This window comes from Scedosporium apiospermum (assembly GCF_000732125.1).
Source record: "Scedosporium apiospermum strain IHEM 14462 chromosome Unknown SEQ_SAPIO_0132, whole genome shotgun sequence".
Classification (NCBI taxonomy): Eukaryota; Fungi; Ascomycota; class Sordariomycetes; order Microascales; family Microascaceae; genus Scedosporium; species Scedosporium apiospermum.
Genome location: NW_015971833.1, coordinates 515,313 through 541,368, shown reverse-complemented (window position 1 = coordinate 541,368; position 26,056 = coordinate 515,313). Strand labels below are relative to the sequence as shown.

The window sequence follows — 26,056 nt, the reverse complement described above, 5'->3', positions numbered from 1 at the left end:
TGCCTGTCTTATCCCCGGATCCGCTTCCTCGGCTGCCGTTCGCTCCACGGACGAAAAGGAACGGATCAAAAGCATCATGAGCATCAACGCATTACTTTGCAGGTCAGATTCCCGGCGATATATCATTCCGTTGCGTTTATTTTTGGACTCCCTACAAAAATGAAAAATCCCCGAAATAGAGGATGCTATCCTTTCCTTTTTCTCAATCATCTAGCGCAACTGCCTTCTTTTTCTTTCCATTCCTCGGTCCTCCTTTGAAATGCTTTTTGCCAGATCCCATCCGAACATCCTTCGGGTCCAATCCATTCTCCAACGCGTACATCGCCTTCGCCTTCCTTCCCACCAACTGCCTGCTGCCCTGCTCAGAATATTTGTAATTGAAAGGCATGCTCAAATGTCCCGCGTTGCTGGCTCCGGGTCCGAAGAAGCGCTTATCGAGGTTCCTCGACTTTGGTCCTTCAGGCAGAGGGCCAAGACCTCCAATATCCGCACTTGCCAGGCTGAGTTCTCCGTCGTCGTCCTCGAGGGAAAGTCCGTGAAGCTCTGCCTCGAGAGCGGCCCTTCGGCTCTCGGGGAGCCTTGTGCGCCTCTTCTCCGGCAGGTGGTACTCGTCGTAGAGTTCCCGGTTAAACTCCTTCGCGTCGTAGTCGCCCGGTGGCGGGTGGCAGTAAAGGAGCTTGCCGTTGACGTAGTCTTTGAGGATGAATCGCGCCGCTCGAGATTCGTCTGGCTGTCCTAATCCCTGGGTCTGGAAGCCCCTCGCCTTGGCGTAGGCCCGTAGCATTTCCGAGGCCGTGGGAACGCCTGTGCCGCCTTCCTCCAGCGGTCGCGTCTTAATCTCGATGCCGTAGAGAGCTTCAAGGAAAGGTTTTGGTATCCTTTGTGCCACTAGCCCACATGGTCCTGTGTATTCCCTCATTTGGTCGATGGGCAAAACGCCGTTGCATACCAAATCCGCCTTTGTCGTCGCGAAGTTGGGGAACACGAGACCGGGACAATCGCACAGCACTACCTTGTCGCTGAGATGGATTGTCTGGAAGTGCTTCGTCTTTCCTGGCGTAGCCGATACCGACACCTTTGTCGCCCCAATAAGAGCGTTGATAGTGGAGGACTTTCCCACATTAGGATAGCCGACCAACCCAATTTGGAGCTTCCTATCAGGTTCTGAATCTGCTGGATTGTTAGTATTCTGAAGTTGATTCGGATAAGCAGGATAGGGTGTGTGGGTGTAAGACTAACCAGGGATATCGGGTGCAGTGTCGAAGAAGAGCTGCTCTAGCTCCTGGACTGTCAATATCCTCAGATCGTCTTCGTCAATGTTTCCATTATCACCCCCCTCCTCCTCCTCGCCGCTGTCTTCCTCCTCCGTGCTCTCTTCACCTTCTATCACTATCCTCTCGGTTTGTTTCCCTTTGCTTGAAGGCGCGGCGTAGTCCTCGTCCTCGTCCTCATCCTCTTCTTCGTCTGTAAGCTCCGCTTCATTGGCCTCCTTAGCAAGATGCGCGGAGAAGAATTTGAACTTAATACCAGCCTGTCGCAAATACTGGGCCCACGCCTCTCGTTGAGTGAGTGTAAGCATATCGGCCTTGTTGATGAGCAAAAGGTTCTCCTTCCTCGGGTCAATATCCTTGACGTAGTTCTCGAGATCTTCCGACCTGAATAGTAGCGGGCTTCGAGCATCGACAATCTGGACAACGAGATCGGACCGCTCAATCACTCGCCACAGCTGCCTCCACACCTCGAGATTCCGTTCGAACGGCGTCATCAGAAGGTCGTTGTTTTCTTCCAGCTCCGCTAGACCCCTTCGCCATGCAAGGAAACTCGCTCGCTCAAGGGCGTCTAGTTCCTCCGGTGTTGTAGACGCATCCCACTTCGGCCGCCGCGGCACGGTTAGCCGCCCCCTGTGCTGCTTGTGCTTTCCGAGTAGCCGCCGCTCTTCCGCCGAGGTCAGTAGGTACGGGTTCTTCTGGTCGGTGTGAATAATCTTGACGTTGTTGGTCTTCTCGGCTGTAAAATCCGTTCCGGCAAGTTCTGCTGTCGCGAGGAACTCGTCGAGGGCGCCTTGCTCGGTCACGGATCGCATCTTGACCCATCCTGCTTGCTTCTTGTCGTTGGTGAGGTACTGAGAGTAGCGCACGTTAGTCGTTGCCCTCGCACGATATACGGCTTTCCTTTTCATGCGCTCAAGGAGTCAAGAACTCACTTCTTCACCTGTCGTGTGGTCTATTCTGGCGATGGCCGAGCCCCGCTTCCTGTCGTTTCCTTTACCTCTGCCCAGACGGTCCTTCATCAACTGGCTGCCGAGGCCGACGGACTTCTTGGACTTTGGGAGTCCCATGGTGACGGTGGTATGCAAAACACTTCCCAGTAACACTTTATTTCCTGAAAATATAACCCTTTCAAACCCAGTCAACTCGTAGAGAGAGAGGCGTGTTTCGAAAGAAAATGATACACAAGAGACAGAAATGGGCAGTGATGAAGAACTGGACGACTCTCGCCGCTGATTAATTGGGGGAATCGCGGGGCAAATTCGTAAAAGCAGGTTTGTTAGAGTGCAGAACTTAGATAGATACTGTGCAAGGACACTCTAGTCAGGTCTATTTTGACAGTGCGAATATTTTATGCCCCTCATTCCGATAAGATAAGGAAACCCTCCCACTTTGAATTTTTTTTTTCTTCCATCCGACTTTGGGTTCGTTAGGCAGATCACCTTCCAAGGCGTGTGTTTGCTGAATAGACCACCTTCGGACTGATCTACCTGCTTTCCCATTTCTTAACCGACGCATCCGACTTCGAGATTGCGAGCAACAAAAGATTACCTTCAATAATCAAACTTGATTCCTCCGCCAAAAGCTGCACAAGATGGCCAAGGGCAAGTGGATGTCAGTTTCACCCGAAGTCCCGGGCCCGTACTGATAGCAAACTGATATTTCCACAGAGACAAGAAAACAGCGACGCACTTTACGCTCGTCCACAGACCTCAAAATGACCCCCTCATCCACGACGAGTCTGCGCCGCAGATGGTGCTTAACCCTACCCAAACAAAAGGTTCCAAGAGCAAGGCGCTAGGTGATTTGGCTTCAGAGCTTGGCTCCGAGGTCGAGAGCATCCGAGACAATGAAGGCGAGGCTGCGAACTACGGCGTTTACTTTGACGATACCGAATATGACTATATGCAACATTTGCGTGACCTGAACTCCGGAGGACCGGGCGAGGTCGTCTTCGTTGAGGCTAATTCGAGCGGCAACAAGAACAAGGGGAAGAACAAGATGTCTTTAGAGGATGCTCTACGGCAGATGGATCTGGAGAACAAGGCGGATGACCTCTTGGACGAGGTTGTACTGCCGTCGAAGAATTTGCAGCACGTTTCTTACCAGGCGCAACAAGATATCCCGGATGCTATCGCTGGGTTCCAACCCGATATGGACCCCAGGTTACGCGAGGTTCTAGAGGCACTGGAGGATGAGGAGTTTGTCGACAATGAGGACGATGACTTGTTTCAAGAATTGGCGAAGGATGGGAGAGAAATCGATGACTACGAGTTCGAAGAAACCGCATTTAACGAAGAATATCCCAACGATGACGACGATGGCTGGGAGTCCGACCACACGGCCAAGCCTACGAGGGAGTACAAAGACGAGGAAGCAGACGAGGTGCCCGAGCTCGTAAGCGCTGGGGCTAACGGAGCGCAAGGCCAAAACTGGATGGAAGATTTCAAAAAGTTCAAGCAAGATCAGAAGAGTGGCAGGCCGACGGGGGGCATCACCGGCTCTGTGCTCGAGTCCACCTGGACGACAACCACGAATGGCGGACGCCGCAAGAAGCGGAAGGGTGCCTTGACCAACGCGTCCAGCTATTCCATGACTTCGTCCTCGCTTGTGCGAACGGAACAGCTCACCATCCTAGATGCTCGCTACGAGAAACTTGAGCAACGGTACCAAAACGACCTTGATGACCTGGGTTCTGTCTCCGAGATTTCTACTGCGTCGAGCGTTCAGGGCCCTCTGAGAAGCGACTTTGATAATGTCATGGATGATTTCTTGGCGGGGTACTCGAAGGGCAGGAGACCATCTAAGAAGTCGAAGGGTGGCCAGAGCGGACTTGATCAGCTTGATGAGATAAGAAAGGGATTAGGTCCGGCGAGGATTCCTGGTCGGAGATAGGGAGCTGTTATGAGATTCATGATGACTAGGTTACAAAAAGGTCAGAAAAGCTAGAACTTGTTCAATGTTTTAATGAGAATAAATTGATACCCCATGAGCTGTCGATCTGGGGAAACGGGTTGTCGTCTCATCAAACAAAATTATGAAGCCGACCCCATGGTAGGAGATACCACGTGACTACAGTTAGTAGTGAGCGCGAATCATCCTATATCACGTGACAAAATGGCTCGGAAAATCTGTTTCTCCAGGGCCCCGCCCAAGCTGTGTCTTGCCATGCTCCCCAGCGCCAGCCTTACCCAAACCGGGCGCTTCCAGGTATGGATCGTGCAAAGCTCTTTTCTGTGTGGGAGCATCACGACCGTTCTTTTCACAACACAACCCAACCTTCCCTCTGCAAGGAAGCGTGTCGAGACTCGCCCATCTCTACTTCGACAACATCACCTTTTTATCACCAAAAACTATTTCAAAACTTTCTATTCCGCCTCTTTCCTATTTCTATCATCTTTCTTCTAGCAATCGCCGCGTGTCGCAATCCGCAACAAATGAGAGTCGGCGGAGGAGACAATGTCTACCTTTGGCGGTAGCGGCTGGCCAGCCGCCACCCAGGCGCAGTCGACTTCTGTCTTCGGCGGCGGTGCGTTTTCCTCGGCCTCGAAACCCCTATCTTTCTCGCCAACGCCATTCGGTTCGAAGTCGACGACAGCGGGCGTCCAAGGAAATGGAAATGGCCGTCTCCCAAACCCCTTCTCCGCCATGTCAGGCGGTGCCGCACCATCTAATCCTTTCGCGACGACTTCTACTACGACCACGGCCCCTGAAGTAAAAAATCCTTTTCAGACGACATCTCAGACACCCTCCCCATCTCTATTCTCCGCAAAAAACACGGGCACCTTCGGCGCGACCTCGCAGCCGCAAGCGAATCGATCTCCTTCGCCGTTTAGCATGCCTTCGAATCAAGGTAACCGGGAAAAAAATCGTAGCGTGTGCGGTCCCTTAGTCTATATCTAACGTTTTTAGGCCGACCGAATACCGCTCTTAATGCCCAGGCGAGCCCCTTTGCACCCTCGACAACGAAGCTCAACAGCGGAGCGAAACCTACATTCGGCGGCACACAGTTTGGATCGAGCAAGCCATTCGGCGCAGCTTCTGGCCCCGAACAGTTGGATGCAGGAGGTGACTCGAAGCGGTCTAAGCGAAACAAAGGGGATTGGGGTGATGCTGAAAGACGAAATGGAGTCAGAAGAGGGACGACCCCCGATGGTCCAGCGCGCAATTCTCGTGGCGCCCAAGAAGCGCCCAAGAATGGGTATGGCCCAATCAAAGGTGCCTTAGCGAATGGGCCAACCGGGCACGGGAAGAAGGTTCACTTTGATGAGCAGGCACCAAAAGGCCCATCTCGAACCGCGAAGCAGCAACAACAACACAGCTCCCAAGGATTTAACCGACAACAACGCCCACCGCCACCTTTTGCTTTGAAATCTAACAACAACCACCCTTCACATATTCACGAAAAGTCGAGCGACGAATATGCGAACGAGATGCATGCGCAACTAGCAAGGGATGGCATTCGTCCTCCCGCCTGGCCAGCTAACCCTGGAAAGCCGTCCAGCAAGAATGCCATGATGCAGTTCAGGGAGGATTACAAGGAATATAGAGAGAAGGCCCGCGCGTCTCTGATACGTGCCGGTCTTATCGACAACCCGGAGGATCGGAAACGACTGGAGGACGCCATCCCGTTTAAGGGTATATGCGAAGACATGTGCCCCGAGTTCGAGAAGATCACCCGAATTACCGAGTTCGACGTCAAGCAGGCCGAGAAGGACCCTGCCACCTCGTACGCCGATACGTCCAGGATGGTAAAGAAGCTGGCTCGATCAGCCGCTGGGCAGGAGGCGCCCTTACCGATGGATGTCCGGTCTGTTGCAGCCCTTCGCCGGACGTTGGACTATTTAATCGACGACCTCTTGGAGTTCGACGATAATCTTCCCGTCCTTCATGGATTCCTATGGGATCGTACCCGTGCCATCCGTCGAGATTTCGCATTTTTCTCGTCCATGAACGACAAGGAGATGCGTGACCAAGTCTATTGCTTGGAGACCATCGCGCGATTCCACGTCACGGCGCTTCATCTTCTCGCTCAAGAGGGTTATACGCCTGAGGACTTTTCCGAACAGCAAGAGGTGGAGCAGCTAGGCAAGACACTTATATCCCTTATGTATGCCTACAGCGACTGCGAGGCCGAAGGTATTACGTGCGAGAACGAGGCCGAATTTCGAGCCTATCAGCTGATTTTCCGAGCCTTTCATCCCGACATCTTGGAGAACGTGCAAAGGGAATGGGATCCCAAGTTTTGGCGAGATTCGGACGAGGTGCGCACGGCGGTTTCTCTCGTCGAAGCCCTTCAGAACACGCAGGATTTCCACGGGCCCTTGAAAGGAGCGCCCTCGTTTGCGGCATCGAGCGCATATAATTCGTTCTTCCGCATCGTGGAAGATCCGAGCGTCTCCTACACCATGGCTTGTTTCGCCGAGATCCATTTCGGTCAACTTCGCCGGTCCATCTTGGCAGCCGTAAAGAAGGCCTTCTCTCGACCGAAACAAACCCCCAAGGATATCACGGCATCCGTTTTGAACTCTTACCTCCGGTTCGATACAGTTAAGGAGGCGGTCGAGTTTGCCAAGTTACACGGTCTCGACTTCGCTCCGGATGCAAATAACCCCAACGATCTGAACAAAAGTTATCTTATTCTCGAATATGGCAAAGGTCTCGAGTACCCCCGCCTACACCATACATACTCCGCAAACATAGTTGAGAAGAAGAGAGGCACGCACTCTCTCCCGGACGTCATCCACCAGACGGTATCCGAAGATACTTCGTTAAAACCCCAGGATGGAGCAAGCGCTACTGACGAAGATTCACTTTTTGTTGGCTCATCTTGGTCTGAAGGATCAAAATTCACGCCTGCTCCGGCTCCCATCAAATTTACCTCACCTTTTGCTGCTCCTATTACCCAAACGGCCACCACCCACGGTGAACTTGCGGCGACCGCTCCAGCTACAAAGCCAGCCGCAGCGCCGACTTTTGCACCTGCTGCTCTGCAGAAGACGCCGGCCGGGGCCGGTGGCCTGGGAACTGTGCCCGCAACAGGTTCGTTACTTCAACCAAGAACAGGCGCATATCTGATCCCGCTGTATGTATGCTAACATTTCTATTCTTAGCGCCGTCTCATTTTGCGCAGCCCGGGTTGAAACCTAGTGCTGGACCTAGTTTAACATGGGCCCCGTCCCAAGCAATGTCCGCCCAGCAAACCACTGCACCCACGCCTGCACCGACTTTCACATTTAAACCCACAGCCGACTCGAAACTAGCGCAACCGACTACAACGCCGACTCTAGGTGCCACAGCCGCAGCAGTCCCTGCCCCATCTGTCCTAACTAGCGGGAACAAGCCTAGCACCAGCCCCTTTAACTTCCTCAGTTCTGCGCCGAGCAAGCCTGCCGAAACCACCACGCCTACCATCAAAGTTACACCTCCGACTCCCGCATTTCCTCCGCCACGGCCATCGCCTGCAGTCCCGGCGCCTGGCGCTACTCCGGCTGCTGCTTTCAAGCCTCCTTCCGCTCCTTCGCCAAGTATATCCGTACCACCCAAGGTGCCGCAAGCCCCAACTATAGAAAAGGCCGTCGCTGCCCCCCAAGTGTCAGCACCAAGCCAGCCAAGTGCGTTTATCCCTGCAGCGCAACCACCAGCCGTTGTTACTCCAGCCGCTCCGACAAAAGAAGAAAAATGGACCTCATTCACGAAGTGGTTCGTCTCGGGCGATCACGGGCTTATGGATGAGTTTGAACGGTACGCCGTCGAAGAAGCTGTGAGGAAAGCCTTTGGCCAATTCGTCCGAGAGGAGAAAGAGCGGATACGCAAGGAGGAGGATGAAAAGTCGTGGGCCGAAGCGCGCAAATTCCGCACCTACAGCCTCGGCGTCAAGTACTTCTATCGATGGAGGGAGACTGCCCGACAGAATCGGGCCAGCGCTCTCCGTCGCAGCGACCGGGAGCAGATGAGAGCCTACCGCGAATCGAAGCGGGTCGAGAAGCTCAAGCAGAAGAAAGAGGCGGAGAGGGCGCAGAGGAGGTTGGCGCTGGAAGCGGCGGAGCTGGATAACGTCGAGGATCTCAAAACGCTACTACTCCGGAAACGGTCGCTCTCTTCGCGGGAGGAGGCTGAGGAGGCGCTTCTTGCGAGTGGCGTGCTTTCGGGAGTTAGGAACGAGCGAGACGCCGCGGCGAGGATCGTCGGACGGAGGAGTTCTCTCCCCGGGCCGCTTTCGCCCGTTCGGAAGTCGAGCATGCCTGATTTTATGCACAAGATCAAGACGGGCATTGCCGACTCCGTGAACAGGTCCATCGGCAAGGTCGTCAGACCTCGTACCAGCAGCACCGCCAGTGTCAGCAGCATTAGCGGCGGCGGAGCCAAGACACGGGCGCTCCGCGAGGAGTTTTCGGGGAGCGCGTTGCGGAAGACGATCGCGCGGTCGAGGTCAAGGTATTCCCTCCCGCCCTCAGAAGACGGCTCTACCTCCTCCCTATCGCGGGTGTCGAGCCGCTGGCGCCTCAAAGCTATGGGCCTCGTCACGATGCCAGACGGTTCGGCCTTGCCCGAATATCTTGCCGACCAGATCAAATACGAAGGGAAGCGCTTCCCCGAGCTCGGTAACTTTGGCATGCCGCCTCCGGAGACTCCCCGCGTAGCCTACGCCGGCGCCGATGCAGAGGTTCGTCCCGCCACGATGGACGGAACGACTGTCCCCCGACCGAAGGAGGACTTCCGCTCGCTGGGATCGCACAAGCCGCATGCTAGCGTGTCCGGCGTCAACGGCGTAGAGGGACTCGGACACGCGTTGAAGCGCAAGAGGACGGCGGGCGAGGCCCGTGATGAAGGTGACGATGAGGAGGAGGAAGGAGAGCAGGAGAAGAATAAGCGGATCTTACTCGATACGCAGAAGACGATTCGAGAGATGAGGAGGCTTAGGGAGGAGATGGAGGAAGGGACCGGGTGGTTCAAGGAGCAGAATGAGAGGTTGCAAAGCGAGATGTCTAGTCGGCCCGGAACGCCTTGGGGCCATTAAGGGGACAGAAGGAAGAAGGGATAAATGGATTCATTTTTAAGGGCATGGCTTCTTTCTCCTTGTATTTGGTCTTCGCCTATGTGTTTGGCCCCTTCTGCGGCAGTTCGCCGGGAAGGACCTTTATATTCATTTTTCTTTTGTCGATGGCGTGAAGGATTGCAAGTTTGGTTTTTGCGTTTTTTTCTTATGAAAAATACCCATAGATTATGGAGTGAGTACTTGGACTTCAAAAATACATCACGGCGAGTTCGAGGATTGGAGTGTCAGTCCTCGATCCGGCTCAACATCTCTTCTTTCCCATTTCGCGTTTTACTTTTCCGTTCTTGCCTGGAATGACTGTCATGGAAATTCAATTTTACGTTCTGTCAAGAGATGGCATAGGTTCGATGGGACTTGAAAATCGTAGACGAAAGGAAGGGTATATTAACAAGGCCAACACGATATCGGTATATATCAACTAGATGCTCCATCCAAACCCCCTAACTCCAACTCCAACAGTCCCAACTTTCCTGAATTTTTCATTTTTCGTTTTTCTGTTCTACTTTAAATCCCAGTCCCAGAAACTCCGCTTGTATGCTATCAAGGTGACCATTATTCCATCTACATTACCTGACATACCGGTCCGTGAAAACGCCTTGATTTGTTTTACCCTCCTTGGAAAGTAAGTTGGAAACAAAAGAAGAGGTACAAGACTTGAGAGGGGAGGTAAGGAAAACGGTCGTGTAAGAGAGATGAAAGTAGGGAAAGAATCAAACTGGTAAAGAGATGTGAAGGAAAAAGAGCGACGAAAAGGTAGGAAAAAGAACGTAAAGAAGTGAAGTCAAAAAATTCAAGAGCAAGAGGAGTGGTTCCAATCTCATTGCCCCGGCGGCGGCGCAAAACTTGTCGGTAAAATCCTCGTCTCGCTAGGCTGGCCCATCAACCGCGCATTGCTCCGGCTATGCTGCGTCCTGTGGTTTCCTCCCCTCACATTACTTATATCCCACTGCCTCCCGGGATCCTCATACTCGGCCCTCTGCGTCTGGAACGCCCCCGCGCTCCGATCGACGGGCGTCCAGTTCGTAGCTTGCGGCGAAGAAATCTTCCTACTCCGCTCCGCAGCCGCCTTCTCATCGTCTTGGTACCGTTCCCTAATGCTCCCGCCTCTGCTATCCCTCGCCACGCGCTGTTCTTGCAACCAGCGGACCACGGGGCCCATGGCTTCGCTGGGGCTGTTGGAGGAGGCCGTCGCGGCCTGTGGCGGTGGGAAGAGTTTGACGGGGAGGAGCGGTGCTTGGGATGTGGCGGAGGATGGGGTTGCCGTGGAGTGAGCGGAGGGAGAGTGGCGCTGTAGCGGGGAGGAGTGCGTTGAGCGGGGGAACTGTGGTGGGCTTGAGGTGGGCGGCGTTGTTGTTACGACGTTGAGGGAACCCATTCGGGGACGGAGAGGGGGGGTATATGGTGGACGGGTGTTGGACGAGGGAGTCGTTGTTACGGTGCGTGTTTGGGATGGTTTTGAAGAAGTCGGTGGTGTAGGGAGGGGCTGCTGGGGAGGAGGGTAAGGGTACTGCGCGCTTGGCGAGCTGGTGGTAGACTGAGGCTGAGCAAGAACCGGGTTAGAGCCTAGAGCATCGCCGGGATGCACGAAATACATCCTTCGTTCCTCCTCAAGGCGACGTCTCTCCTCCTCCTGGTTCCTCAGCTCGGCTTTCTCATCCGCGTTGACCATGTCGGGGCTCCTCACGGCGGGGACATCATCCTCTTCGAGCCCTACACCTCGGAAATCGAACCTAGACGCGAGGGGAGTAACACGCGTCCTGCACCGGAAGTCGAGAGATGATGTCGTCTTTCTTCCGCCGAAATTTCCAAATTTGGTACGCTTTATCCAGCCCTTTGTGAATTTCTTTTCGCTGGAGTTCCTCCCCTCGCGGTTCCTGAAGTACTTCCGCCATAGGATGAAGCCACACCCTGCAATAAGCAGGATCCCGACGACAGCTGAAACAGCGATTGCGGCAATCGTGGTAGCTGGGAGTCCTGAGTTGTCGTCTTCCGGCTTGGAGGGCGCAACTTCGAGGCGGTGAATGGTGGTGTTTGTGAATATGGTGTCATTGAGGGAGAGCTTCTGACCAGGCGATGGCTTTTGATCGCAGCCAGCCTCGAGCGCGATGAGGACTTCGGAGGATGTGAGTTACACATATATAGGACAACAAGAGATAGAAGGGAGAAAGCGTTGAAGCATACAGTTTGCAAGATACCCATGAGTGCCGCCCGTGCGCACACAAGCAAGACAAAGCGAAAACTCGTCCGAGGGAATAACAGGCCGGCCTCCAGACTCACAGTACCCATACTGCGACTCGTTTTCAGGGTTCACATCATCTTCCAGAAGTGAACCCTGAAGAGCGCCGCACGCTGTGGTAGTTTGGCATGGGTTGGAACCAACGCCAGTAGCGTTGTGAAGACCCAAGATGCAATAACCGACGGAGTATCTCATGTTATCTAGCAATTTTCCGCCGTTAATACAACTACACTGTCCCAGAGACCGCCAAGTTCGACTCCTTTGTTTTTTGAAACTTACACAAGAACCACATCTGGTCATTCTCGTTGCCATTCACAAAAGTGCTTTCCTCTAGACAGGCCAAGCACTTTTGGATCTTCTGCCCCTGGGGGTCCGAGCTAAATTCCCCATCATCGCAAACCGGCACGCTCGACAAATTCGTCGCTGATGAAGCGGGGGTATCGTCGTTTGCGCAGAGAGAGGCGCAGGGTGAGCCGGTTGCTACCCTCAGCGCCGTAGAGGGCACCAAGAGAAACAGGAAGAAGAAGGAGGAGAGGAAATAATGTAGCAGATGTGCCATGATTTTCAAGTTGCCGCGAGATGGGTGTGCCCTCTTCCTTCTTATGGTTTCCGGTCTTGGATACGCAACCTTAGGGGAGAATAGAAGCGGAACAGAGTAATTAAGCCAAAGGTGAAAAGGAAGAGCTAATATAAAATGGGAGACGGGGGGTTGTGCTTTCGTTGTTAAGTGTAACAATCTGACGATGGCTCGGAGTGTACAGGGTCAGTCAATCTCGTGGAAATGTCGTAAGGTGCTGTTCATCAGAGAGATCCAGTCTCGTCGGGGCGATTCGAGGGCAAATTCAATGAAGTGTATAAGTGTGGTGAAGCAAGGATACGAAGATAATACACGTATGATGTTTCTTCTTTTGTGTTTTTCAGGTCTACTCGAATACAAAACCAAGGGGCGAGAAGGGGAAGATATGGGGATGGGGATGGGGACGAGACAACTGTGGTGATGTGTGCAAACAGGGAGACCGGTCCCAGACCTTCAAAAGCAGATGTAGACAGACAAACGTCACCGACTCAACGGGACGTAAGAGTAAGGGCAAGGGGGAAGGGAAGTGTATTAGGGAAGGGGGTGAAGGAAACGGAAGAAAAGAAAAGTCTAGGAAACGTGATGGGGCATTGGGGGAAACGTCTACACTTTTAAGATGATCTGTTTGGGTTGGTGAAAAAAAGAAGAAGAAAAGAAAGACTAAAAGAAGGACACGAAGAGATGGCATCGTCGGGGCCGCGGGGGAGGGAAGCCAGGGTTCTTGTATATCGAAGCCTTGAGCCAGACCCCAGACTTTTTCTTCAATATGATATCACCCTGTGATGTGGATGGCAATGGCACACACACTCTCTCACAGGGAGAGACACAGAAACACACACCCCATCACCCGGCCGGGTCAGTTGCCGAACCCTCCCGCAGAGTAGGAACAAAAAAGCAAAAAGAGACTGACAGGCAGAAAAAGGGCTGTGTCACCCATCCAACCCATCCACCATCCATCATCGTCAAGCTGCCCGATCGACACCCCCTCCCAGTCCGAACCTAACGCATCCAGGGCCCCAGCCAGCATGTGCCACGGAGCCGCCCCCCAGCACGTCACCAGCCTATCACAATCGTGGTTCCCAATGCAATGCTGCCTCCCTCTCGCGAATGAGGTGGAGAGCGCAAACCTTAGGTCGCAAAAAAGAAGTGTTGAGCGATAAAAAAGAGATGAGTGGGCGATGGGGGCAAGAAGAAACTTGTCCCCAATCGTGCTGTTGGATTAGGCATTCATCGCATTCCTCCCGCATTTCTCTGTTTCGTTTCGTTTCCTTACAGCCTTAGTAGAATGGGGACGTAAAAAAAAGAGAGAGGGAAAAAAACCTGGCACCCGCCCATTCGGTCCCTCTTCGCCCTCTCGAAACACGTTCGTCATTTAGTTCCTTATGCCGCCGGCTTATTCCCTCTTTGGGTACCTGGGGATGTGATGGCGAGCGGGAAGAGGAAATACCCTGGCCGTCTGGTTGCGGTACCTGAAAACTCATCAAAATCCTATGATGTGTGTGGCCAGAAAAGAAGAGAGCGAGCGAGAGAGACAAGGGGAACAGGCACAGACAGGGCTCCTCTGCCGCTGCCCAACAGCATGGCTCGCCGTTAGCAGTACCTTTGTACCTCTGCCCTTGTAGGCGCGGACACGGGCTTGGATCTTAATGGGAATTTTCCGAATGGGGAAACCTGTCAAACAGGAGGGCCAATCAGACTTCCCAGGATGCTTAGCCTTTGCCACCATCTGTGCTTCGTTTCAGGGATGCGGCGGGAAGACAAAGTAGACAGCAGGTGAGGGGAAAGAGAGGACGGCCTGGCCTAGCCAAAGGGAAACACAGACGGCAGACGGGACGTGATGGAGGGAATAGCTGCGGATCGGATAATATTAAGTCGTCGACGGGCTGTGGTCTTGCACACCGGACAGAACCTCGCTTCTCGGTGATGGATATTATCTCTTTTTCGTATCGACGGAGAAGCCTGGCTAAGCTGTCGGCAAGGCGAAATTAATCCGTCGTGGATAGATTGGAGCGCAAAAGCCCAAACTTCACCGCCTGGCTTGGAAACTCGAGAGAGAGGCCCACGATAATCGCAGCCATTCCGACTTGGGAAGTCACATACGACCAAGGTCCACTTCTCTCGATCGTCCTAAGCATGCTGATCCAGTCCGCTCGATCCAGATCTAGCCTCCGATGCGCCCTACCACTCCTGGTCTCTCTTCCTCTGCATCCGAATCTCCCTTGAGCCCCATCGTGACCACCACGGCGCGTACGGACAATTCCTCTCCCAGTATCATCACATCCTAATCCTAGCACACTCTTACGCGCCCAGCACCTCTTATCACAGGCACATCAATCCGGGCCAGCGTCTCGCCCACAAGATCGCCATTTCATTTCCCGGCGCACTAAGAATGCACTGCTGAAATGGAAAAACAAAAAGGGGAAACAATAATAATAATTCAGCGGTTAACAGAAAATAGAAACAAGATCGCTCCAAGATGATCACCGGATCACCCAGAGCCCTCCCTCGTCATCCTGGGAACCAAAAAAAGCCGCCGGGTGAGAATGTGAGAATGCGAGATTCTGCCCGTTGAAGAATCCACCCCCACAAAGTCCACCGTGTCGCAACAACCCACACCCGCATGCATGCGTTGTACACTGCAGTCTACAGCGAAGACTGCATGACTGGATGGATCGTGAAGTAGCAACCTATTTGCCTCGGGCATCAATCTCATCGAATCAATCCAGATGCCTTTCCAACTCTTCCCCACTCATCGTCCAACCCACTCGCGTTGATATGCGCGCGGCACAACGTGGACTTCCCCTTCGTGTCCGGATTTATGTGCGATGATATGAGCAGAAGATTGATCTCATGTCTCATGCAGATGTGAAACAATACACTTAGATGTCTGTTCGAAAATAACGGTCGATTTCGGGTCCATCCGGCCCGTCGCTATCCATCTTCTCCCTCGCCACCATTCACAGACTACAGCAAGGAGCGTAATTTCTATGCGTGCATGTCAGTGTCGTGTTGCGCAGTAGGTAAGGAAAGGAGAAGGAAAAGAAACCTACTTGCAGCCGCTCAAGACTATCTTCCGTTGCCCCTCCCTCATGTGGTGAAAGAATGATCCTGGCAAGGTCCTTCTTGGACTGCTGGACATCCATGACATGCTGTCAAACCAAAAGTATTAGCGCACAGTCGCAATGAAGGCATTCGCTGCACGACATACCTCTTCGAACGAACCGCGTATAAAGAACCGAATGGTGGTGACTTCTTTCTCTTGTCCAATTCTGTGGATTCGTCCCAGCGCTTGTTCTTCGAGTGTAGGATTCCTACATCAATGATAGATTTGTTAATACCCGCAGGGGGTCATTCGGCATTGGAAGGTAACTTGCCAGTGAGGTTCCATAAGATACGCTCGAGATGCCGCGGTCAAAGTTAAGCTAGTCGAGAGAGTAGTTAGAGATCTCAGGTCCTTGAACAAATGTAGTAGTAGCCATCTCCGAACGACATTCATGGTGGTGTGACCTACCCAACAGCACCACACGAAAGTGTCAGCAGCAAAACCCGCCTCGATGGATCAGTTTTGAAGAGCTCAATGATCCCGTTGCGATCCTTTTGGGCCACTTTGCCATCAAACCGAAGACAGCCGATTCCCGCACGTTCCAAGCCAGCTTGGGCGACGTTGAGCGTAAGTCTCCAAGCCGAAAAGACGACGCTAGGTGAGAATACTTAGTATAGAAATTGGATTAGGCAAGTTGGTGGTGGAACTTACCATTTTACATCGCGAGGTTGCGCAAGAATATCAGCGACGAGCGCGGATACCTTTGACGGCAACTCCGTCTGATGCAAAGCCAGGCTGTTAGTTTGTTCACCAGGAATATCCTCCATGGCGGATATGCTGGTAGATACAGCTGCGGCCGGGCAAGGCGGAGAATGCCCACAGTCCATAGAAGCACCAGCACCTCGTTGAGCTAGTTTCGACGCGCATTCTGCGCATGCGAATTTCAAACACCGGGAGAAGAGAGGTTTCTGTTGACTCGTTGGGTCGTCGTAGAGACTTTGAGTCGAGTCTATAACGGAGTGGCATTGTGAGCACAGTATAGGCCCCATTTCAAGGCTTCTGTTGAAAGCTTGCTGTGCAATAGCTGCCCAGGGTGTCGCAGTATTGGACGCGAGTGAACCATCCTCATGCCTCGAGTGGTAATGCAGACCAAGGTCGCAAAATAGCCGAAGCGACTCGATCTGCTGCAAAATGTTCACATAGGCACCAGACCGGCTGACTCGATGCGCCTGTTTCAGAGCCTCGTCAATTGCCATTGCTGTTCGGTCCTTCAGTTGATCGTAGCCAACTCTCTCTGCCTGGGTGAATTCGACAGGCCACTCTGTGTCGTGCCTCCGAGGCAGCTGCACTGTTGCCTTGGGCCGTCTCAGGAGAAGGCAAGACGAAAGTCTCTGAAGTCTTGTCGCAGCTTGTTGATCTTCCCCTTCTTTCCAGTAGTCTGAAATGTCTGAATCAAAACGACTCTTCTTATCATATGGATACGCGCCGATGAACTTGAGGAGAGTCGCGAGGTCATCCAGCTGGTTCTGGATGGGAGTTCCAGTAACTGCCCAGCGGTGGGTGGATTCAAGGCTACAAATAGCCTTCGCCATTCGTGAGCTCTCATTTCGGATGATATGTGCTAACGGCAGGAAATCAGCAATGAGATGTATTGGATGGCAAGAAGGAGGAAACGAAAATTACCTTCATCAAGTATGACTCGTTTCCATTTCGTTGAAAAAAGAAGAGAACTGGAAGTTCCTCTAGAGCTCCATTCCGCGGAGACGGTATGGAATGTAGTTAGCACGATGTGAACAGAGTTGAGGTCTCGGATATCCGTTAACTTTGTCTTTCCGTGATGCCGTCGGCAACTCAAGGCGCCTGGGAAAACGTGTCTATACGAAACATCAGCCTATAGTTCTGGAAATTATATGAGATGTAGTCATACTCTGAAATTTGATTCTCCCATGTATCGAGAACTAAGCCAATGTCATTCGTACCGAACATGCGCAAAGTTGGTGTTTGGAGAAGGGGAGGGAGGGCAGTTTACGAACGTGGAGGGGGCACAATGATCAAGGTGGCATCAACGGTCTGCTCGATATCGTCCTTCTCACTCTCATAATAGGAATCAAATGGATTTTTGTCGAGTAGGTCAGTGGCGGCTAAGGCGATCATAGTGAGCGTTTTGCCCAAGCCCATGGGGTCGGCAATAATGCCTCCATACAGTTGAGGAGGAGGGTCTTCGGTAACAGCCTCGGATATGGCATTGACGTAACTTCATTGGAAGTGAGTGGGAAGACATACAATGAAAAGATATCAAGGGGAACGGGAGGCCAACACTCACAACCGTCCGTTAGCATTATCCACGATACTCCACAGGTCAGGTTGGGGGCCTTGGAACGCCCAGCCTTTCTCACGGCGAAGCATAAAGGTAAGAGCTTGCTTCTGGTGCCTTTACTTTAGATTAGATTAATGAGTGCAAGTCGGGCCGCCTGAGTGTACTACACACCTTTTTAGGTAGGTTCGAACTGCCGACGGTTGGTCAGTTTCCTCCAGGACAATTTCTGAGCCAAGATACTTGTCGAGGAAGTCATCATCCGTAATATCCCTAAGTCGAATGTGACGTCTCGACGCGTGGCTCACGACGCTTGATACCATCGCACACCCATCAAGACTCGAAGGGAAGAGCCTTTGGGGGTTACAGTATTTGGCATCACGAAGGCAGATTCGGGGGTCTTGAAGGTATACTTCAATTCCCTCGAACCATTCCCTAATCTCACCGAGCATCGCATGAGGACCGTATACGGCGATATCAAGTTTGCAGGCAAGTAAACCAGTCTTTCGCGATGCCGCTTTGCCCTGCTTCTCAGCGTCGAAACTGCAGGTCGTGTGAAGCTCAAGGTCTGACTTGATCAGGTTGTCTAGCATAAAGCTGTAGTCCGATGCAATGTGACCTTTAATGTTCGTTTCTCCATCTAGCACGAACAATTCCGACGACTCTAGTACCACTCGTACGGGTTTAGATAAGTCCAAAAGCTCCGGCCTTTCACATCTACCCTTAACCTCTCCAACCTTTGAAAGTTAGCACGTAACACGGAACTTTCATATTCTGTTGCCATGGTTAACTTACTACGCCAAAACACACTATTTCGTGGGGGTCGAGCGTCAGTAAGGATCCAGGATTGGGAAAAATTGGAGGAAGGGTGACTGAGGAGGATAGAGACTCCGTTTGGGACCATGGAGACGTCAACCCATCCCTCTGGTGATAACTATTCAATAGTGGAAGTGTGGCAGGCTCTTGGACCAAAGGGCAAGGGATTTGAGTCCGGAAAACTGGAATATTTGTGCTCCATGGGCCTTGGCCAACCTGGAGTTCTCGAGTTTCACCTGCAACTTGTAATGATGTCAAGAGTGAGGAAACACCGGGGAGCGTGGCTGAAGGCCGATGATCCAACCTTCCGCTATACGAGGCGATTTCCTGCGAGGGCTCCAAGTCACCCACGCGTTTTCTCTTATAAGGAGGCGCACTACCCCCCGCAAAAGTCTCCATGATGGCCGTAATATGGGTAATTCCTCTCGAGATTGAAGACTTTTCAAGTGAGACTGCTCGAGAGAGAAAAATACCGTACTTGGTGGCCGAAAGGGCTGGATCAGGCTCTGACAGTCGACAGGGTCTGGTCGCAGCCCCATCAATCGGTACGCAAAATAGCCCACACTATTTCCCAGGAAATGGTGGCTGGGCTTGATGGAAGCGGAGAAGATTCTGCTGCAAGGCTCTAGCAAAGCTCATTGGAGAGAGCAAAGGCGTTGGGCGAACCGCTTGGCTGACCAGGCTACCTCATCTTTCGTTGCTCGCGGCCCATACCAATCTTCCCTTCCCATTAACCTCGGGCGTTGAACCCATTTACTACCACCAATTTCTCTACCTCATATTCACCTTTATTGCACTATCCCTGAGGATCAGGAATAATCCCCAATACCACTGCCATTCACTCCTAGACAAAGCTCGGTTCGTCGCGGACAAGATGTCGCTCGCACTGGCCCGCCCGCCCTCGGCAGATGCAAGCAAAGTCATTCGAAAAGCGTATAGAGACTTTGAGTCTATTGTCAACGTATCTGATGCTCGCCGATTTCGCAACACGACGATTAACGACGTACGGGAAGAATGTCGGAGAATAGAGAACGAACTCGGCTCGAGGGGACTTCTTCGAAATATGCATCGTTTGGAGCCTTTCCTGAAGGGCCTAGCACACTATGGGAAAGCCGTTGATGTTTTGTGTCAAGGGACCCCATACCTGCCTTGGATATGGGCGCCAGTTGTGCTGATTCTAAAAGTATGCTATCAATTGTTCCCTTTCAGTGTCTGTTTCTGTTTCTGGTGATACCGCCCGCTGTCGTCAAGTCAACATTGTACCTCCTATGTCATCCTTCCTCGATCTGATTGATCCTCCCCATCTTCCAGACTTCTCCTTCCTTCTCCTATCTCTTGTTTCCCCCTCGGATGTCATCCCTCCCTTGCTTACTTTTATCCCTTTTTCTCCATCTGCCTTCTTTCCCCTTCTTCGTCCTTAGATCGTCTCTTCTCTATTTCATCCTTACCTCGCCCGATATCGAGCCACTCTAACTGAACCACCAGATTGCGTCGGATTACATCGAAGCGTTCGAAGTCCTGATCAAGTCGTATGCGAGAATCGGCGAGTCACTTAGCAGGTTTGAACTACTGGGAACTGTCTTTGTGCACAACCATGGATTTCAACGGATTCTGGCAGTCTTCTATGCCGACATCCTCCAGTTCCACAAATGTGCTTATAAGTTCGTTACCCTCAATGGTACGATCACCTCTTATTTGTTCCAATAGTCAAGCGTAATGGCCACCTGGATGCTGACATTGCCAAAATATAGGATGGAGAACGTTCTTCCTAACAACTTGGGGTCGATTTGACAGGCGCTTCAAGAGTCTGCTGGATGACCTGAAGTATCATGCTGACCTTGTCGATAAGGAAGCGATGGCCTTGAACGTTGCCAACATCCAATCAATCTTGGACAAACTCGAGTCCGATAGGCTTGAAAACCTGGAGAGGATCGAACAGGAGGAAAAATCAGAGACCGATAAGCAATACCAAGCCGTTCTCACGCGACTCCAAATAGACGATTCCGACCAGAAAACCTTATGGGAAGGGCTTCTCGAGGCTCTTGATTTCCAAGGAACTTGCAGCTGGGTGCTAAAGCACGACAAAGTGGCCTCTTGGCTTCACGATAAGGGAGAGACTCGATCCATCTGGCTGTATGGTTCGGCAGGGTCCGGTAAGAGTGTTATTTCGGCGTGTCTTGCCAAGTTTCGGGTCGGAGACGAGCGGATGGTGGTTCGCCATTTCTGCAACAGCCTGTACGACTCCTCGACGAACTATGAGAAAATCCTAAAATCCATAATCCGACAGCTCCTGCAGTGGAGCGACGACTCGACGGCATATATATACAAGACTCTAGCCGTTGAGAGAAAGATGTTGTCCCTCTCTTCTCTAGAGATCGCAGTGCAGGAACTCGTCACAATCGTATCTGGGTCATTCCAGGAAAGGGGGCTCGTGTGGATTATTTTGGACGGCTTGGACGCCTGCGAGCCGAGCTCCTTGGCTCGGCTCGTTGCCTTGATGGACGTGATCACGTCCAAGGAAACTGGTTCTGGGTCGCCTGCATGCAAAGTGTTTTTTTCAAGCCGCTCTGCGCCAGATAGGAAACATGCTCGCAAGCGATCAGTTGTGTTTCTTGGCAACGAGAAACACCATATCCAGGACTCGATCAGAGTATACACCACTCAAAGACTACAGTCGCCGCCGTTATCCGAGAGACTGGGCCAACTCGGCATTAGTACCAGTGAATTTGTTGAGTTAGGGAATGATATAGCTCGGAAGGCTGACGGTTCGTTTCGAGTTTCTTTAAAGTCGATGGCTACTTTTGCTGACAATGGCGAAAACCAGGAATGTTCCTTTACGCGAGACTTATAATAGATTTCATCTCAGTTCAGCTCTTCCTGACCGGAGGCGAGTTCAAGCGGGCTATCGATGAGCTTCCCCCTGAGCTGAAGGGCTTGTAAGCAAGTCCTGTCCCTGTGGGCCCTAACCAAATGACGTTGATGTTGACTTGGCGACCTGCAGTTACGAAAAGATTCTGTCTAGCATCTTTCACGGGCTCGATCCTATTTCAACCCAAAGGATCAAACGTGTACTAGGCTGGGTTGCATTCGCTGAGCGCCCACTCAAGAGGCTAGAAGTTCTCTCAGCAATCACCTTTAGTGAAGGTGTTGCCAACCCAGAGAGGTTGGCCCCGTACTTCTTCCTCCAAGACTGCTCAACTTTGGTCGAGGAAAGGCATGACAAAACCGTCGGCTTCATCCACGTGTCTGTCAAGGAGTAAGCAAAGAAAATCAATCTCCAGGACGTGAATGAACTCTAAAAGAAAGCAGGTATTTGCTAGATTCAGGAACCATCGACGAGGAATCGACTAGGAGACGGCAGGCCTTAGACACGCTGAGATTCTTGTTGTCTGCAGCGAGATTCTTCATTCAAGAGGAGAATTTAGACGAGAAGCGGCTCCGGGTCGTGCGGGGAGTCTATTCCCTGTTGAATTACGCCTCCAAGTACTGGACTGAATACGTCTTATATCAAGCTCAGGCCTCGGCTAACTACGGCCAGCTCGATACGGAGTTTCATGAGATGGCAAGCAAGCTAGCAGCCTATCTCTCACAACACTCTCCTCCTCCAGTAGCGTCCGAACCAATTTCAACGCAGCTGGATAAAAGATTAGTCCTCCTTGATAGCAACTCTCTCCTGAAAGCACAAGTGGCCCAGAGCCTCAGATCTCTGTCTCAGGAGGGTCTTGAAGAAGTTGTGAAGCAGAGAAGACAGGACCTTGAAGTACCCGTGCCGGATGGAATTTCCATTGTCCTCGCGAAGTATTTAGAGATTGTGCAGTGGCTTTCTCGTCAGCAATACTACCCTGGAATTTCTAGGGAAGACTTCAAGTTTTTTCTAGATGCAGCGCAAACCGCACTCTTCACCTGCCCGCTGGCGCCGTGTCCACGAGCACACTTGGGCTTCCAGACAGAACAGGAGCTCCGAGAACACGAGTTAAATCACTCGCAAAAGTTTTGGTGCAACTTTGCTGGCTGTCATTACCGGCTTCCTTTCTCGACTGCGCAGGCGCTAGCTAACCACTTCAGCAAGTATCACGAACAGGGTTTTCGTCGAAAGAAGTTGCGTCATGTCGGCAACTTTTCTCCCAGGTCCCAAGGGGTACACCTCCCCTCAACTACCCAGGCCGAAGTTGTACAAGAGATGTCCAACCAGGATATAGGAAGACACCAAACCTCCTCGCCATGCATGGATGGGCAGAAAGATAATAATCCTAGCCGCACTGCCGAGACTCCCTTCCCCGACTTTTCTCCCAGAATCGTCCTTTCACTCGGAATGTTCAGCGGGAGTTCTCATATGTGTTGTAGCCATGACGCCAAATACGTCGCCGTTGAAATTGACGGAGCGATTCAAATCCATGACATCCGCTCAAACAAAATAGTTGACTATCTTGACGCAAACATTATTAGTTCCGACCCTAAATTTCTTGTCGACTGCATTTGCTTCAGTCCCGATGGTAAATACCTGGCTGTCGGTGGAGCTGGTAGACTTGAGGTCAGCAGTTCGTCCCTCATGTTTCTGGGATGTGACTGACAAGCCCCTATGGCTTTTTTAGGTTTATGATATTCGGGCCAGGGAAGTTTCATGCACCTTCGAGGCTCACGGACACAGCTTTATCGACATTGCTATCCCAACCAAGGACGTTCTTGCTTCATGTTCTAGTGATGGTATCATCCGATTGTGGGATATAAACCGAGGCATACTTCTTCGCTTGGTCCCTCGTCTAGTTGGGTATACTGCTATGGCTATTTCGCCGGGTGTTCAATATTTAGTCACAGGTTCCCCTGAAGGACTTATCGTCTTGGATGACTTTCTCAGCTCGACACCCTCCTTCAGTGACGTGAGTAGTGCCTCCGGACCTATATGTTCGGTGGATGTTTCCCCGAGCGGATTGAACCTTCTTGGCGCTACTGTCGATGGGAAGATTGTGGTAGGGGAATGGAACGGGCAGGAGCGTTCGATACGGTATGTACAAACACTCCAAGGAAATGGGACTCATGTTGTCGCAGCCAAGTTCACCAAGGATGGCGAACGGGTCATATCGGCGTTAGAAGGCGGTGAGGTTAGGGTCTGGGACTTAAAAAGTGGATTGGGCCAGGTCCTGATGAGAGGCAGCGCGGATATCAGTACCTATACCATCCTCAGCCGAAGGGGAGAGTACGCCGCGATTGTCCATGGCAGTGAGATGGATATTTGGTCATTGATTCCGTGAAGAGTCGGCTAAGCGAACAGTGTCTTCCCTGGTAGCCTCGCCAATTGCGGTCCGTCCGGGATCTAGCCGACGAAACCTACGGCAGAACCAGGCCAGGGAAGACAGCGCACAAGGCGATCGTGTTGACGAATCACTCCGTATACCACATTCCGGAGGATGGCTGAATTGTACGTCTCGCTCATTCGTCATAGTCCGAGGGCCCTCTTCGGTGTCCCGCTGCTTCGAACGGCCCTTTGGGCTGCAATTTCAAACTTTTTTTTCTCCGTTTCAGATTCCTATCTACGGGATCCGGGCCAGGCAATCGGGGAAAGAAATAATAAATCAAGAAAAAAAACCAAACGCCCAGTACACCGAGAAACGCAAGCCCAATGTATGGTTACAACAAGACCACGATTCCATACTCTTCACTCTCACACCTCACCTCTCTCTTCTCCAAAGCTCAATAAACCCGTTCTTCCTCGGGAAACAGTAGGAAAGGAAGAACAGAAAAAAGCGCCACCTCCCAAGCTTACTCGCTATCATCCTTCTTCCCCTTCGAAGCCTTCTTCGCCTCCTTAGCAGCCTTCTTCTCCGCCTTCCTTCGCTTCCTCTCGGCCCTCTCCTCAGGCGTCTCCTCATCCTTCTTCCTCTTCTTGGAATCGCCCTCGTCCGCCGCGGGCTCCTCCGCAGCCGCAGGGGTTGCCTCGATGGCCTTGGGGGTCGCCTCTACGGCGGCGGAAGGGGTGGCAGGGGTAGCGGCGGGAGCTTCACCGGGGGCGGCGCTGTAGTCCTTATAGTCGGCCTTCCACTTGGCGGGGGTGTTTTCGGTTATCCGGCCGTACTTGTCGAGCTTGCCGTCGGCCTTGAGCTTCTTCTTCTCGAGGGCGGTGGGACCGAGACCCCAGCGGCGGGGGTAGAGGTCGCGCTCCATGATGTTTCGCTTGACCTTGGCGACGACGCCGTGGTCGCAGGTGGACATTTCGAGGGTAGACTAGGTTTGGGATGTTAGTTATTTTTTGCTGCGTTAATCTTGGAAAGGGGGGGCTGTGTTGGAACGTGCACATACCATTTGGGCGATACCTAGGCAGATGGCCTCTCCCTTGGTGGTCATGAGAACAACCTCCTCATGATGCTCGATGCCATCCTCGTATCGCAACACTATCGCAAATTGTTAGAATATACGGCCATTTCACGCTTGGAAGAAAAATGAATCAAACTCACATCCAGGAAGCATAAGCTTGGCACCGTAGCAGACGGCATTGACCGCGCTGTCCTTGACAACCAGCCTCTTGTACGTGCAAAGAAGGGTCTCGAGGGGCATGATGACCCTGCGGAGGTAGGACTCATCCCTCGTGTTGTCGTAGAGCCACTGCGCGTCGAGAACGTCGTGGAGGGTCACCATGTTCTTGGACTCGCCCATGGCACCGGATCGCACACGACGGAGCTCCTGCATGTGCGCGCCGACACCGAGGAGAAGACCGACGTGGACGCAGAGGGTTCGGATATAAGTACCGGCTGTCACGGAAGTTAGCTATCACAGCAACCGCAAATGGAGGATACAGATAAACGATATTTACCTTCGCAAGAGACGCTGAAGACGCCGAGGCCGCGATCATTATCGAATTCGATGAGGTTGATGTTGTGGATGGTTCGGATACGGAGCTGACGCTTGACGGCGGAGATCAAGGGGGGCCTCTGGAACAGGGCACCGGTCAAGGTTTCCAGGGCGCGGGCGAGCTGGGGCTGGCCGCCGGGAATCCTGTCGTGGAGTCGGATGACGCAGACGTACTCCTTACCAGCACCCTGCTGGGACTTGACCAATCGAGTGGCGCGGTCGACGCTGGAAGTCTGTTAGCATCGTCATGTTCGACGGTATCGGGCGAGGATTCTAACTCACCAGACGATCAAGCAGCCGGTAACTTTGGGGTCCAACTAGATGAAAAATTAGTAAGATGCACAATACCCAACTTCGCCTTGAGGGATAAAAGTCGTACAGTTCCGGAGTGACCAGTCTTGTCGCATCTGTATCCATGTCAGCCCTATTCCGTCCAAATACGTACACCATGCGATCCGCTTCCAATCGTCTCCAACTAACCTTAGAATGCGCTTGATCCACGACACGACCTCGTGAGACGAAGGGTTGGATGGCTTGTCTAAGTTGATGACACCACTCTGGATATACGACTTGAGGTCTCGTTTATGCGGCGCGCAACCGTGGGGGATCGGGGTGAAGTGACCAGTTCGAATAAGGACTATAAGAACCTCAAGATTAGTCCCAAGTCCAAAGAGCCTAGAATCCCCCTTGACTGTGACCAAGTCCAAACATTCCAAGTCCAGGGATCCCATAAAATTCTTTCCAGTGTAGAGAGACGTACGTTTGCTGTAGTTTTTAAGAAGAAGAGGCCAATCGCTCGTGTCAAGGGCGGGCGTGGAAGCCTGCGGCTTGATGATCTGCTCGTCCTCCTCGTTGGAGGCACCCGCCTTCACGATATCCATCGTCATATTTTCGATTCGA

General features: G+C 52.3%; 7 protein-coding genes across 7 annotated transcripts; 3 read left to right on the top strand and 4 right to left on the bottom strand.

The window, feature by feature from the left end:
* Positions 1 to 202: 202 nt before the first annotated feature.
* On the bottom strand, positions 203 to 2,338 carry SAPIO_CDS8895 (Large subunit GTPase 1; the record flags this gene model as incomplete). Its single annotated transcript, XM_016790424.1, has 3 exons — positions 203 to 1,173; positions 1,240 to 2,122; positions 2,204 to 2,338. 3 exons carry the CDS (start codon positions 2,336 to 2,338, stop codon positions 203 to 205), a joined length of 1,989 nt encoding a protein of 662 aa, XP_016639727.1.
* A 524-nt stretch (positions 2,339 to 2,862) lies between these two features.
* Positions 2,863 to 4,163, top strand: SAPIO_CDS8894 (uncharacterized protein; the record flags this gene model as incomplete). Its single annotated transcript, XM_016790423.1, has 2 exons — positions 2,863 to 2,882; positions 2,939 to 4,163. 2 exons carry the CDS (start codon positions 2,863 to 2,865, stop codon positions 4,161 to 4,163), a joined length of 1,245 nt encoding a protein of 414 aa, XP_016639726.1.
* A 564-nt stretch (positions 4,164 to 4,727) lies between these two features.
* Positions 4,728 to 9,288, top strand: SAPIO_CDS8893 (uncharacterized protein; the record flags this gene model as incomplete). The annotated part of the gene is made up of 3 exons (XM_016790422.1): positions 4,728 to 5,121; positions 5,181 to 7,310; positions 7,382 to 9,288. 3 exons carry the CDS (start codon positions 4,728 to 4,730, stop codon positions 9,286 to 9,288), a joined length of 4,431 nt encoding a protein of 1,476 aa, XP_016639725.1.
* Positions 9,289 to 10,144: 856 nt separating this feature from the next.
* Positions 10,145 to 12,122, bottom strand: SAPIO_CDS8892 (uncharacterized protein; the record flags this gene model as incomplete). Its single annotated transcript, XM_016790421.1, has 3 exons — positions 10,145 to 11,439; positions 11,509 to 11,763; positions 11,843 to 12,122. The coding sequence occupies 3 exons, from the start codon at positions 12,120 to 12,122 to the stop codon at positions 10,145 to 10,147; spliced, it is 1,830 nt and encodes a 609-aa protein (XP_016639724.1).
* Positions 12,123 to 15,104: 2,982 nt separating this feature from the next.
* On the bottom strand, positions 15,105 to 18,712 carry SAPIO_CDS8891 (uncharacterized protein; the record flags this gene model as incomplete). Its single annotated transcript, XM_016790420.1, has 11 exons — positions 15,105 to 15,125; positions 15,191 to 15,289; positions 15,349 to 15,451; positions 15,652 to 15,837; positions 15,895 to 16,093; positions 16,160 to 16,804; positions 17,217 to 17,437; positions 17,507 to 17,614; positions 17,672 to 18,234; positions 18,293 to 18,306; positions 18,550 to 18,712. 11 exons carry the CDS (start codon positions 18,710 to 18,712, stop codon positions 15,105 to 15,107), a joined length of 2,322 nt encoding a protein of 773 aa, XP_016639723.1.
* A 475-nt stretch (positions 18,713 to 19,187) lies between these two features.
* SAPIO_CDS8890 (uncharacterized protein) lies at positions 19,188 to 21,573 on the top strand (the record flags this gene model as incomplete). The annotated part of the gene is made up of 5 exons (XM_016790419.1): positions 19,188 to 19,316; positions 19,799 to 19,991; positions 20,065 to 20,838; positions 21,138 to 21,249; positions 21,315 to 21,573. 5 exons carry the CDS (start codon positions 19,188 to 19,190, stop codon positions 21,571 to 21,573), a joined length of 1,467 nt encoding a protein of 488 aa, XP_016639722.1.
* A 2,497-nt stretch (positions 21,574 to 24,070) lies between these two features.
* SAPIO_CDS8889 (uncharacterized protein) lies at positions 24,071 to 26,043 on the bottom strand (the record flags this gene model as incomplete). Its single annotated transcript, XM_016790418.1, has 8 exons — positions 24,071 to 24,532; positions 24,608 to 24,699; positions 24,763 to 25,056; positions 25,119 to 25,381; positions 25,439 to 25,473; positions 25,536 to 25,563; positions 25,637 to 25,793; positions 25,917 to 26,043. 8 exons carry the CDS (start codon positions 26,041 to 26,043, stop codon positions 24,071 to 24,073), a joined length of 1,458 nt encoding a protein of 485 aa, XP_016639721.1.
* Positions 26,044 to 26,056: the final 13 nt, after the last annotated feature.